Below are 13,423 nucleotides of genomic sequence, written 5' to 3' on the forward strand. Positions count from 1 at the left end.
CGCTATGGACCTGGGTTCGATTCCCAGCATCCCAAATGGTTCCCCATGCACCGCCAGGAGTAATTCCTTAATGCAGAGCCAGGAGTAACCCCTGTGCATTGCCGGGTGTGACTCAAAAAGAAAAAAAAAAAAGAGAGGAAATTTGGAAGGTCAGAGCAAGATGAACACTGTTGGCAAAATTAAATGTGTAGAGAGAATAAATTCTGAGAAAGTGCCTTTGGAATGGGGTCGGGGAGGGGGGTCGGTTCTGTTGACATCCATACAGAACTGGAGTGTATGGAATGATGAGCCAGAATCTCCAAGGGAGGAAACAAGAGAAATGCAGAATTGTAAGGAGTAAATCTTTCCAACAACTTGTACAAATACAATTCTTTTTCTTTCTTTCTTTTTTTTTTGACCACACCCAGCTGTGCTCAGGGATTATGGTTTACTCCTGGCTCTGTGCTCAGGGATCACTTCTGGTGGGCTCTGGGGTGCTGGGATCGAACCCAGGTCAGCTGCATGCCAGGCAAGTACCCTGCTCACTATATTATTACTCTGGTTCCTACAAACATATTTTCCATGTGCAAGATGATGGAAGTTATCAAAGTTCCAGGGAAGAAAAGGGAAGGAAAGACAAGCATAATGTTTCTGAAGTGGTTAGATTTTAGCTGGGGGGTGAGCCAAGGGCCACTGGGAGATCCAATGGTACAATACAGAGAGTTTGAAGTTGGTTGCAATAGCCTTTCAGTTTTATTTATTTATTTATTTATTCATTCATTTTTTGCTTTTTGGGTCACACCCAGCGATGCTCAGGGGTTACTCCTGGCTTTGCACTTAGGAATTGCTCCTGGCAGTGCTTGGGGGACCATATGGGATGCCGGGGATCGAACCCAGGTCGGCCGCGTGCAAGGCAAACACCCTACCCGCTGTGCTATCGCTCCGGCCCCAGCCTTTCAGTTTTAGAAGGAATAAGATAAAATTGTATGAGGAGGGGGCTGGAGCGATAGCACAGCGGGTAGGGCGTTTGCCTTGCACGCGGCCGACCCGGGTTCTAATCCCAGCATCCCATATGGTCCCCTGAGCAACGCCAGGGGTAATTCCTGAGTGAAGAGCCAGGAGTAACCCCTGTGCATCGCCGGGTGTGACCCAAAAACCAAAAAAAAAAAAAAAAAAAAAATTGTATGAGGATGAGTGGGGAGATTTTTGTCTGACTTCTCTAGTGCGCAGTTATTCTTCTGAAGATAGGAGCAGTCCATAGAGGGAAGTGAGCAATAGGCAGGACCAGAGGCCAATTGTAGTCAAACTATTCATGTTCTACATTTAGTCACTTGGCGAAGTTAATCATTGCACAAACTACTCATGTTTACGTAGGTCAGTCATTGCACCCAAGGTAGCAAACAGGCAAGAACCTTCCATAAAGCAGTTAAACCCCATCTGATATTGCATCATCTCTAACTCATGGATGTTGTAAGCGATGTTGCAGAACCAAACTCCAATTTGGCACACAAAAGGAAATTTTATAAACCAAAAGGGAACAAGCACAAAGATGAATTTGGCATAAAGTTGGGGGTATAATGAAGGCATGGCCATCCCTCTTCAATAAACAGAAGGATGAGGAAAGAATCCTTCCCTCTGTAGACTAGCTTATCCTGTTTACTCTGAGGCCACCGTCTCTTAGGATTTACTTCTAGGCTTCTTACTTTTAAGTTTCAATTTCTAAACTTGGTGGACAGCCTTGGTGCTAGCCTGAGGGGAGAACCAGTGTCTCAGTGGAGCTCAGCTGTCTCTCAGGCAGTCACTGTAGGACACAGGCAGCTCCAAACTCTTGAGTGGAAGAGGATTCATTCTCTTCTGGAGAATCTTCTGGAGAATCTGCCGATTCTTCCCTCAGCTGATTCAGAAGATCTCTGCTTTCACTGGGGGGCAAGTTACTCAGGAAGTATGAAGGGGCCAACTCCACCAGCCTGTCAGAGAGAATCGTAATATCATAATTAGACTAAGTCTATATCCTTGCTTAAAACGCAGGTTCTTTCCCACCCCTCTATCCCCCCATTGGTTTTTCAGCCATAATTGTCAGTGCTCAGGGCTTACCTGACTGTGCTCAGGAATTATTCCTGGCAGGACTTGGGGGACCATATATGGTGCCAGCGATTGAACTCAGGTTGTATGTATGCAAAGCTATCTTTCGTTCTATAATAGCAGGTTCTTAAACTTATTTACTTATTTATTTGTCTGCAGCTGCTGTGCTCAGGGGCTACTACTGGCTTTGTGCTCAGAATAGACCCCTGGCAGTTTTGGGGGTTGGACCAGGGTCAGTCACAAGTCAAATGCCTTAACCCCTGTACTATCTTCTGGTCAAGGAATGACATTCTCCACCCCCCAGCCCTTGGTGGTTCTGGGGATTGAACCCAGGACCTCACACCTGCAAGGTGAGGGCTCTATCGCTGAACCCCCATCCCCAACCCTCCCCTCTTCTTGTTTTTTTCTTTTTTTTGCTTTCTGGGTCACACCCAGTGATGCACAGGGGTTACTCCTGGCTCTGCACTCAGGAATCTCTCCTGACAGTGCTCAGTGGACCATGTGGGATGCTGGGAATCGAAACTGGGTTGGCCGCATGCAAGACAAATGCCCTACCCACTGTACTATTGCTCCAGCCCTGTGCCTCCCCTCTTCTTAAGGCTCTACATGCCCAGCCATCATTTTGCTGAGGAAGAGGAAAATGCATTGTCAGAGGTATGAGAGGGAACTCACATCTGTGGTTGAATCTCAGAGACTATGGAAAGGCAGTTGTCTCTGGAAATGGAGAAATTGTGGTAGAGCACCCATGGCGGCAGTGTGGCAGGGGGCCGGCGGCCTCGATAGCAGCAGTGTGGGGAGAGCTGGGCGACATGCTTATGGGTCAGGAGCAGGTAATTCCCGGTTCCATCTGTGTCTCGAGCCACCTCATTGAAAGGCAAAGGTATTGAAGGAATAAGTAAGGCGAGGCAAACTCTAAAGAACAAGTAACAGAGACTAAGAAAGAATTAGCTATGGTGGTCAAGGGATTCAAAAGCAAAGATGTTCCCTAGTCCCTTGCTTCTCAAAGCCGCCAAGGAGAAGGTTCTCTAAGGAACCCTTTAGAATGTCCACCTAGGCCGTTCCACAGGTGGCATGCCTGTCGCAGGCTCCTCTGCCATCTGCCCCTTTAGGGCTCCCACCCCATCTCTCCCCTAACCTTGAGGAAGTAGCCTGACACCAGTGCTTTCTGAAGGTCTCTGCGATTCTGCTCAGAGCCAAAGGCAGGTTGGGATAAGGGAAGTTCAATTCTTTGCATGAGTTCTTGAAGTTCTTCTCGAAGTTTCTGGGCCTGGCACAATGCTGCCCAGTTTAGACCCCGAGCCTGGCACCAAGTTTTGTCTGCTCCACCTAGGAGAGGAAAGTGACCATCTTCAACTAAATTCCTGGAGGCCCTAAAAGCATCCCATTGTTGTCGAAAGGGCCCCTTCTTTTGGGCACAGGGATTGGTAGCTGGCTGCACACCCCTTGTCCTCTTCGGGAAATCTGAGGTGCGGTATGCAGGTGCAGAGAAGGCCACTCACTCTGTACAAAGGCCTCATAGACCTGGATCAGAGAGCAGTGATCGCCGTCTGTATGTTCCAGAGCCCGACGCAACGCGGCTTCTTCTGCACAGCGTGGGGGGTGGGTATAGCCAGGGGCAGCTGGAGGCAGAAGAGAAGGTCATTTGGGGGAATGAGAGAGGATAATGGCAAAGGCAGAAGGCTGAAAAGTCAAACTGTCATTTGGGGAACTTTATTTCAAGAAGTTATTGATAACTTCCAGATGTTAGGTACTTTATTAGACATTAGTGATTTTAAAAGTTGAAGGGGGGGCAGGGTGGAGAGATGTATAGCGGGTAAGGTACTTGCTTTGCACAGACTGACCCAGGTTCAATCCCTGGCACCACAGACGGTCCCCAGAGCCCCACCAGGAGTGATCTCTGACTGCAGAGTCAGGAGTAAGCTCCAAGCACTACCTGGTGTGGGCCCCAGAACCAAAATATCCAAACAAACAAATGTTGAAAGTGGGCCCAGAGAGATAATAGAGCAGGTAAGGCCCTTTTCTTGCAAGGAGCTGATCTGGCTTGATTCCTAGCATTGTGCATGGTTCCCTGAGTCTGCTGAATATTCAGGGATAGCTGAATTATCCCTGAGCACAGAGCCAGGAGTAAATCTTGAGTACAGCCAATGTGCCCCCTCGCCCTCCCCCCAAAAAAAAATCCAGCTGAGAAGTGACGAGGCTTTAATGATGGTGACAATGAGGGTGAAAGAAAGCAGATGCCTTTTTTTTTTTAAGAGGGGTCTCAGAGCTTTCTCAAGGGGCTGGAAATCATGTATGAGGTCCCACATTTGATCTGCGGTGTCACAGATCAAACTTGACACAGCAACATTGGCCCAGAGCAGAACTGCATCATTGGGCCTGAGATTCAAACCACTAGGCCTGCATCACTGGGTCAAGTCCCGCCAGGAGTGGTGCCACCGCGGCACTGCTAGGGAGCCCCATTAAAAACAAAGGAAATGAAAATCAAGAGCCATGAGAGAGATAACTGGCAGTGAGGCTGAGGGAGGAAGAGATCTAATGGTGAGGTGAGGAGGGAGCTTAAGAAAGTGCTGGAAGGGAGCGTGACTCCCCATGAGCATGTGTGCAGGCACAGACATGAAGTGTGTGAGCCCCCATAAGCCCTGTAGCCAGAGGAGTGGGCCTGGCAGGCACTGCACGCCAGGGGTCAAGCATGTGTGGGGACCCCTGCTCATCACAGCCGCAGCAGCAGCAATGAGAACGGAAGTGCTGGAGGAACTGAAGATAGAAATGTCTGTTGGGGTCAGGTATGTAAATATGGGGTTCAAAAATGGGATGGGCCAGGAGGTACAGCATTTGGGCTGTGTGAAGGAGGCCCTTCAGACCAGAGGTGAACCGGTGGACGGGTGAAGGGAATGAGTCAGCCGGACAAGACAGAACCAAAGGTCCAACTTACGGTAGATGTGCAGTGAAGGAAGATCTCAAGGAAGAGACACGGAGGCAGTTCAGACAGGAAGGATGCAAATGAGGAGAGAGAAGCTAAGGACACAGGAGGGGCCGAGGGGCAGGTCAGGGAGATGGAGAAGCAGCTTCACAGCTCTAGTGATCAGCTCTCTCAACGGTCAGAGACCCAATGGTTCAGGCAGTGCTAAGGCACTAGCCTTGCATGGGGTGTAGAGGCCAACCCTGCTTTAGTCCCCACCACTGTCAGGCATAGCCCCTGAGACTACCAGGTGTGGCCCAAAGCACCATCCCCCCTGAAAAACAGAAACAAAACCCAAAAGTTTAGGACTGAGTTTATGGGAGGTGATCGGGAGTTGAAAGCTTCTGGACCATGAGGGACCTGAGGATGGAACACAGGGAACAAGGATGGCACCTTATATAGAGCAGTTTTGTTTGCTTGGTTTGGGGGCCACACCCAGCAATGCTCAGGAGCTCAGGAATCACTTCTGGAGGAGCTTTGGAGACCATATGGGATGCCAGGAATCGAACCTGGGCCTGCTGGGGGCAAGGTAAGTGCCCTACCCACTGTACTGTTTCCCCAGCTTGGAGCAGAAATTATTCTGAAGTGCTGAAGAGTAGTAGACTGTTGAGTAAATGATGGGGCATTTTAGTAATAATGGAGAGGAAGGGCAGGATAGTACAGGAGCTAGGGTGCTTTGTTGCTCGAGGCCAATCCAGGTTCAATCTCTAGCACCTCAGAGGGTCCCCTGAGCCCACCAGGAGTGATCTCTGAGCAGAGCCAGGAGTAAGCCCTGGGCACCAAAAAATAAAAATTAATAATAATGGGAGTTGGAGATATAGTACAGTGGGTAGAGTGTCTGCCTTGCATGTGGCTGACCCAGATTCGATCTGATGTCCCATATGGTCCCACAAGTACCACCAGGTGGGTCTGGAGCAAATAGTACAGCAGGTAGGTATTTACCTTACACAGATCTGACCCAGGTTCGATACCTGATACCCTATATGGTCCCCCCAAGCACCTCCAGGAATAATTACTGTATGCTGAAACAGGAGTAACCCTTGAGCATTGTTGGGTGTGACCCAAAATCCCCTCCCCCCCAAAAAAAAACCAAGCACCACCAGGAGCAATGCCTGAATGCAGAGTCAGGAATATTCCCTAAGCATCGCCAGGTATGACCCCCAAACAAAATAATAATAATAATAATAATAATAATAATAATAATAATAGTAGTAATAATGGAGAGAGACTTGAACATGTAAGAAAGGGTAGAAACAGGAGAGGAGCATGTGACCCAGCTTGGCTCTCTCATTACCAAGGGCAGTGAAACCTAGAGCTAGGACCCCGGGGGCAGAGGGCGTTGCCAGAGGCCATGGGAGAGGCTGTTCATACCCATGAGCATGGCGGCGAGGGTGAGCATCTCGTCCACACAGCTGAACTCGCATGAGGCCAGCAGGGCTTTGGCGAGCTCGGGGGGCAGCGGGAACTCGGATAAGATGATGCCCAGGTCTGAGAGGTCCCCGTCGTCATCCAGAGCTGCCAGGTAGTCTAAATCTTCCAGGGCCTGCATCAGTGCCTCTGGAGCTGGTGACGAAACAGGCCTCAGGACGGGGCTCTGGGAGGCCCCTGGGCCGCCGAGGGGGGCAGGATGGGTGCTCACAGGGCCGGTCCAGGAAGTGACAGTCCGCTGGCTCTGCGATCTGTTTCCTCTTCAGCAGCAACAGCAGGGAGCTCAGATTCTCCTCACACACCCTGGGCTGGGGCAGCGGGGCAGCGTCTAGTTCTAAGAAGGACTTCGGGTACAGGCGGAGGCAAGATCCTGAGGCGACAAAGGGCAGAGGGAAGCGCCATCGCTTCCTCTGTGCTTGGGTTGGGGGTGGCACCGCGTGCTCTCAGGGAGGGCGGCTCTCACCCGGAGGGGACCCTCTTGCCCGCTGCCGTCTGGCCTCTGCCTGGCACCTGCTGATGGGCCTCAGCATCTGGGATTCTGCTCGGATCTGAGGCTTGTACACCTGTCGGGAAGACTGCAAGTGATCACTGGGGCATTGGGCGGGTCTCAGAGGCGCCCCCCACCCACCCCTGCTCTCACTCACGCTGCGAAGCTCCAGCCCTGAGTCAATGACGTGGCGGACAGAAGGGAGCGAGAAGGCAAAGTCAGCCAGCCAGTGAGTGACCACGATCTTCCGGGCCCCCAAGTCCGAGTCCTCGTAGACAGCCAGAACAGCGTGGCCCAGGCCTGGGTGAAGGGGTAGCACTCGTGGTGGAGGCCCTGGCAGAGTCAAGAGCCTTATCTCCCTAGACAAGGCTTCACAGCACAGGGAGATTTCCTGAGGAGAAACGTGCAGTGTTGAGGCTCTCTCGCCCGCTGGAGTTCCCAAACCCCTCTGGAAGCTCTGGCCTTTCACGATGAAAAAGTGTACATCCTCTGGGACTGGGGAGATAACACAGGGCTAAGGAGTTTGCCTTGCACATGTCCAACCCGGGTTCAATCCCTGGTACCACGTATCATCCCCTGAGCCTGCCTGGAGTGATCCTGGAGTGCTAGAGCCAGGAGTAAGCCCTGGGCACGATGGGTGTGGCCCCAAACAGAACAAGAACCAAATGCACGGAGTTGTGGGGCTGGAGCGATAGCACAGTGGGTAAAGCGTTTGCCTTGCACACGCCATCCCTGGTTTTATTCCCAGCATCCCATATGGTCCCCTCAGCACCACCAAAAGTAATTCCTGAGTGCAGAGCCAGGAGTAACCCCTGTGCATCACCGGGTGTGACAAACAAAACAAAACAAAACAAAACAAAGAAAAAATGCACAAAGTTGTGAAAATAGGGATGTCCGACTTCCAGGCAGCCAGAGCAGCACAGCCTTCTGCATTAGCGAGAACCAAAAAGTGGTAAACCTATGTGTGGGATCCGTGTGTGTGTGTCTTCAGGGCCCAGTAAATACGACAGCTCCTGCGTTCAAGATCAGTGTCATTCCCATGACTGGAGCACCAGGCACCGGAGGCGGCACTTTCGAGTACCTCTTTTTGCAGCCCCTTTTTACCTCCTCACTGGGCAGGTACACGAGCACATCTCCTGGGGCCTCTTGCCGACACAGATCAAGCACCGCTTGGCAGGCTGCTTCCACTCGATCCGGGGGAACGGAGTCCCTATAGTCAGGGCTGGGGTCTCCCCCAGGGTTTCTGGGCACATGCACAATGGGAGGGCTGCCCCAGAAGGCGTGGAGCTTGGGTTCAAAGGCCGGGTCGGTAACCACGACCACTCTGGGATCCCCTGGGAGATCTCCCAGGCTGGTGTCTCGCAGCAACCCCTGGAGTAAGTCTGAGGCCACTGACCGCTCCTGGGCCTCATCCAACACCAGCACACCCCAGGCTCCCGGGCCCCGGGTGGAGGTCATCTCCTGCAGGAGCAACCTGTCCCAGCAGAACCTGTTGACAGCGGAAGGATGTGGAGGAATCAGTGTGGACGCTGACCATCTCTGCAAGTCCAGGGGACCTTCTGGTGCGGAGCAGGGGGTGTTCTTTTGACAGCCAAGCCCAGAGCAAGACCAGGGCTCGTTTCCTAAGTGCTCGCCCCTCAGATGACACTTTGGTTCCTGAGCACATGCCAATGGGGAAAGTGAGGGCGAGCCAACAGTCTGAGGGCCCTGGTGGGGGTGCGGGCTTAACTCAGCACTGGCAGCAAGCGGGACTTAGAGGGTGAGTGGGGCTGAGAGGGGCGGGGTCGGTCGTGGGAGCCCCACCTGAGCACAGTGTCGGGGCCCGTGCAGTCCTCCTGGGGGATGCTGTATCCGACCTCCTGACCCAGGGTCAGGTCCATCTCATCAGCGACTCGCAGAGCCAGGCTCAGGGCTGCCAGAGGGTAGGGTTGAGTGATGGTCACCCGGCCTTTCTGGAGGCCCCTGGCCAGCACAAACTCTGCACACCACTGAGGGATCTAGGGCGGGGAGGGAGGGAGCCCATCAGACCTGCGCCAGAGGGTCTGGTTTGTTTAGTCTTTATTTGGGGGTGAGGGGCTGCCCAGGTTGTACTAATGCATGTCCCTTGGCCCACCCCCTATGCGGCTCATCCTCCCAGCTTCTCCCCACCTGGGTGCTCTTGCCAGAGCCAGGCTCCCCGGACACCAGCACCACCCCGCCAGGCCCGCTCTCCAGCTGCTCCAGGAACACAAAGCGAGCAGCCCAGATGGGCAGGGCGCGCCGCCGCTCCAGCAGCTCGTAGTAGCGGGAGGAGAAGGGAAGCCCATCAAATGGGTTCACGGCCAGCTCGGACTCCTCAGGGCTGCCCCTGGGCTGCTCAGCAGGCCTGCTCAGCCGAGAGGCCATGCTGGCTCAGGCAGGACCTACAGAAGGCAGGGCGGCCGTTAGGGCGCGGTGGGCGCGGATTCACACGTACCCCACCTCAGCTGGTCCTGGACTTGGGACTGCAGGGGATAATGCATTGTTTTGGGTTGTGCTGGGAACTGATCCGGAGCCTTACGGAAACGAGGCACGTGCTCTGCCACTGAGCTCCACCTTGGCCTCCTTCCTGCCGGCAAACAGTGCAGCCCCGAGTCTCCCAGGAAGGAGCTAGCGAGAGGGCTGCTACCCTCCGGGCAGATCATGACAAGCTTGTGACCAACATTGGGGTCGCAAGGCCAGCAAACACGAGCCCTCCAGGTAACTTACAGGAACATCCCAAAGGAAAAGGAGAGTGAATGAGAAGACAGTGGGGAGCAGGGACCAAGGATCCTGGATTCAAACCTGCGTGCAGCTCTGAGACGCGTCAGGGTGGCAGCCAGTTCCAGACCTACTTGGCCAGTCATCACTAACTCTGACCCTCGTGAAGTACAAAGGTAAATTCCGGCTCCACCTTGGGGCTGGGCTCAATGAGAATCCCAGACTGCTTTGGGGGTGGGGTCACTTGCTCCACCTTATTTAACTTAGGATCCTATGGAAGACCGGCTCTAGACCTTAGTGAGCACGCGTCAACTCCAGCTAGTGTTCAGAGTTCATTGGTGAAAGGCATCCTGGATCTTGTAGTTTTGTAGCAATGTCTTCGCCAGCTGGCACAACCACCTTCAAGCTAGCCATCAGCTGCTACCGCATCTTTAGTTCAGTTACCCTTCTTGACGTCACTCATCCCTTGCCTTGGAGAGGTGATTTCTGGTGCGTGCTTTGGGGTCGCACCCCATACAGTGCTGGTCAAATCATGTTCAGGATACCAGGTGGTGCCAGGAAGGGACCCTGGGGCTCCCACATGCAAAGCATGAGCCTTCGCCCTGGCCCTCAGGGGTGTTCCATTCTGACTCCCATCGCCCCCAGGAGGACAGCCCCCTTCCCCACAACGAAGGGAAAAGGGACGGGCTTTGGGGGTGTGGTATGTGTGTGTGACATGCTTCTGAAACCCAGAGAGGCAACAGAGACCTTGAGTGAAAACCCTGAATTTAATGTGATTTTGGGGGGAGCCCCATCCCTCCCTTTCCATCACCCACCCAGCCGGCCTGTAGTGAGTTGGGTGAGGGCTGCCCCCAGTCTCCGTCCTGCGGCTCTGGGTACTGTCCTGTGCTCAGTCAGCCTCCTGGGCCCGTTTTTCTTTGTATCTCCTGTGGGGACACAGAGGACAGTGTGTGAACATTGCCACTGTGGCGCCAACATTCGCTCTCTTCAGCCTGCCCCTTGTTCCCGTCCTCTCCTCACCTTCTCGCATATTCGTACAATGCCTGCTTGCGCTCCTGGAGGCTTTCCTGCCGGGCCCAGGAGGACTTGGCAAATGTTAGCTGTGGGGTCACCGGGCCAGAGCTGGGGAACTGAGGTGATCACAATGTCAGAGGGCTTGCGAAGTCATCGGCATTAAGCCTGCATCGAATGCCTACTTGGCAAGAGAGGCACCGTACTAGGGTCTCACGGTCAAAATGGAGCCGCCAAGGGCAAGGACTGTGCAGGCTGCGCCAGCCACCCCAGGGCTCGGACTGACCGCTGCTCGGGACTCACCTTGGAGGCAGAGGCAGTGGGAAGGGACTGGGTCCCCTCCGTGATGTCTTCAGGCACAAAAGCTACGGCCCCCTCGAGTAGATTAGTGATGGTCAAGTCTACACAGCCGGTCCTGGCTGGGAAGAGGGGAGGGGCTCTGGTGCCTACTCACCTACTCACCTTCTCCCCGCATCCCCCGCTCCCCTCCCCCTCTCTGCCTGTCTCCCCATGCGAGTAACGCATTCCCGTACCCAGGTCTCTCTGGATAACACCCAGTGGCACATGGGGTAGAACCTCCTTGACTCGATGAGCCAGAGTTGTCAGCTGCGTATCAGGAGCAGGGCCAGGGGAGGCGGGCAAAGAAGACTGGGCTGTAAGAAAGAAATCCCAGATGGGGTGCGTAAAGAACCACGGGGAAGGTGAGGTCTATCAGCACAGCGGGAAGGAGGCTATCACTAACGGCTGACAACCCCAAAGCTGGCCTACAGAGGCCACACACCTGTGTGGGGGCGCGATCTCGGGTGTCTCTGTCGCTTCATGTGCTCTGCTTTGTCTGCGGGAGTGAGTCGTGTCCCTGTCTGGCCCAACTCCTTTGCCACCAGCTAGACGAAACATGAAAGGTTGCAAGGGCCACCGTGCCGAGGCTGCCTCCCCAGCCTCCACCCTGCCCACGGACTCCCCACCTGTTGGACGCGGAGGGCAAACTCCTCATTCCCCTCCCCTCGCTGGCGATGAACTGGGCGCAGCCACCTGCAAAAATCGAGCCAGGGCCACGCTGGGGCATCAGAGGTCAAGGCTGGCCCCTCACCCCACTCCGATACCTCTACCCACCGCGCAGTGGAGGTGAGCAGATTGCCACCCAGGTGGAGTTGTGGCGCTAAAAGAGCGGCAAGCAGGCAGGGCCGGCCAACTACTTCCTCCACTCACTGTGAGCTTCTCCCAGCCACCGGAAAGTGAGGACAATTAATACCTTACTTGATACACCGTGAAAGGGACGAAAAGTGACCACAGCAGTTCTGAGATCCAGGAGGCATCCGACACCGTCTGAGGAACGGAGAAGAGGTGAGGCCTGTGCCACAGCCTGAGTCTCCCCTGCATGCCCACCCTCCCCCACCTCTGGCCTCCCCACACACTCACCACCGAAACCAGGGGCCGCTGGACCCGCAGGGTCAGAGGCTGAACCACATCTTGAATGGAAAATGGCCAGGAACTAGGAAGGGGGAGGGAAAGCAGGATGGGGTTCCATCTCACCCGTCAGCAGCCCGGCCCCCCTTAAACCGGAAAACGCTCACACCGTACCCGCAGATACACAGGGAATGACGGTACGGAACTAAGACGGACTGTCCGACGGAGTGAAAACCCGGGGCCCCCCCCCAGCCTGACGACCTACCCAGTGCTGGAGGATCCCGGCGCTCACCCACCTGAAGTGCAGGAGACCCTCCCGGCCATTGGTAGCTTCTTCCTCGGGGAACAGCAGCAGAGGCATGGGGGCGGGGCTCGTGGAAGCACAGAATCTCTTGAGTGAATCCACCAACTCCCCCCGCCCGTCCATCTCCGTGAAGCCCCGAGACCAGCACACAAAGCTGGGGGGGCTATTGAGCAGCGGCTGGGAACGGGGAGAGAAAGCAAGAAGGAAAGCGTGTTGGAAAGTGAGACGCACCGACGAACGGGGCGGGAGTCACACAGAAGCGCGGTGGCGGGGGACGGCTGGCCCCTCGCGAGCCGCACGGGGCACCGGGCCGGGCGGCCCGCGCGGGGGTGGGGCGGCCCGCGGTGTCGCAAGCCCGGCCACTCACGGTGGTGCAGCTGGTGAGCAGGTTGACCATGTTGTGGTCGAACGGGGTCACATGGTTGGAAATGAGGATGCGGACGCGCCGGTCGCGGAGCGCGGAGTCCTCCTGCCAGGCCACGAGCCCCAGCACCGCACACATGGTCCGCACCACGAACCTGGGGCGCAGGCGGCGGTGAGCCCCGGCCCGGCCAGCCAGCCAGCCCGCCCGCCCGCCCGCCCCGGCCCGGCCGGCACCTGCGCACGCAGTCGGGCAGCGCGCAGCTGACCAGGAAGACGTGGATCCCGAGGAAGAGCCGCAGCACCAGCAGGCACAGGCCGACGGGCGCGTAGAGCAGTAGCGCGAGCAGCAGGAAGCCGTCGCCCGGGAGCCTGCGGGGAGACGCGGCCGGTGGGCACGGAGCGCCGCGCGGCCCGGGCCCGGCCGCCGGCCTCTCCCCGCCCGCCCGCTCACCGGTGCGCGTCAAAGAGCCGCTCCGGCCCCGGCGCCGGCGGAGCGTCCATCGCCGCTGTCTCAGGGCCGTCCGGCCGCCGCCGCTGCCGCCATCTTCGCGCCCCGCCGCAGGGGCTCCTGGGAAGGCGGAGTCCGGGGGCCGCCGCCCAGGGTGCCCGGGCCCGAAGCCGGGGGCGCCCCGGAAGGGCTCGTGGTCCCGGCGTGCCGCGCGCGCCTCGGCCCGGCCAGGACTAC

General features: G+C 55.8%; 2 protein-coding genes across 3 annotated transcripts; both read right to left on the minus strand.

Moving 5' to 3' along the window:
• Positions 1 to 1,209: 1,209 nt before the first annotated feature.
• Positions 1,210 to 9,399, minus strand: DQX1 (DEAQ-box RNA dependent ATPase 1). Its single transcript, XM_004612000.2, has 11 exons — positions 9,084 to 9,399; positions 8,739 to 8,932; positions 8,040 to 8,424; positions 7,093 to 7,326; positions 6,912 to 7,011; positions 6,660 to 6,818; positions 6,392 to 6,583; positions 3,561 to 3,680; positions 3,197 to 3,387; positions 2,734 to 2,924; positions 1,210 to 1,946 (listed from the first exon to the last, which is right to left on the minus strand). Exons 1-11 carry the CDS (start codon positions 9,318 to 9,320, stop codon positions 1,778 to 1,780), a joined length of 2,172 nt encoding a protein of 723 aa, XP_004612057.2. The 5' UTR covers positions 9,321 to 9,399; the 3' UTR covers positions 1,210 to 1,777.
• Positions 9,400 to 10,401: 1,002 nt separating this feature from the next.
• AUP1 (AUP1 lipid droplet regulating VLDL assembly factor) lies at positions 10,402 to 13,386 on the minus strand. 2 transcript variants are annotated; one of them, XM_055122288.1, is made up of 12 exons: positions 13,190 to 13,385; positions 12,973 to 13,107; positions 12,743 to 12,893; positions 12,368 to 12,552; positions 12,084 to 12,156; positions 11,917 to 11,990; positions 11,630 to 11,696; positions 11,446 to 11,548; positions 11,198 to 11,317; positions 10,968 to 11,083; positions 10,674 to 10,783; positions 10,402 to 10,579 (listed from the first exon to the last, which is right to left on the minus strand). In XM_055122288.1, exons 1-12 carry the CDS (start codon positions 13,237 to 13,239, stop codon positions 10,543 to 10,545), a joined length of 1,221 nt encoding a protein of 406 aa, XP_054978263.1. In that variant the 5' UTR covers positions 13,240 to 13,385; the 3' UTR covers positions 10,402 to 10,542. The 2 variants fall into 2 exon arrangements, with proteins under 2 accessions (XP_054978263.1, XP_054978264.1); XM_055122289.1 differs by lacking the exon at positions 10,402 to 10,579 and having other exon boundaries at positions 10,709 to 10,845; positions 13,190 to 13,386.
• Positions 13,387 to 13,423: the final 37 nt, after the last annotated feature.

The sequence above is a fragment of the Sorex araneus genome, chromosome X (genome assembly GCF_027595985.1).
Source record: "Sorex araneus isolate mSorAra2 chromosome X, mSorAra2.pri, whole genome shotgun sequence".
Taxonomy (NCBI): Eukaryota; Metazoa; Chordata; class Mammalia; order Eulipotyphla; family Soricidae; genus Sorex; species Sorex araneus.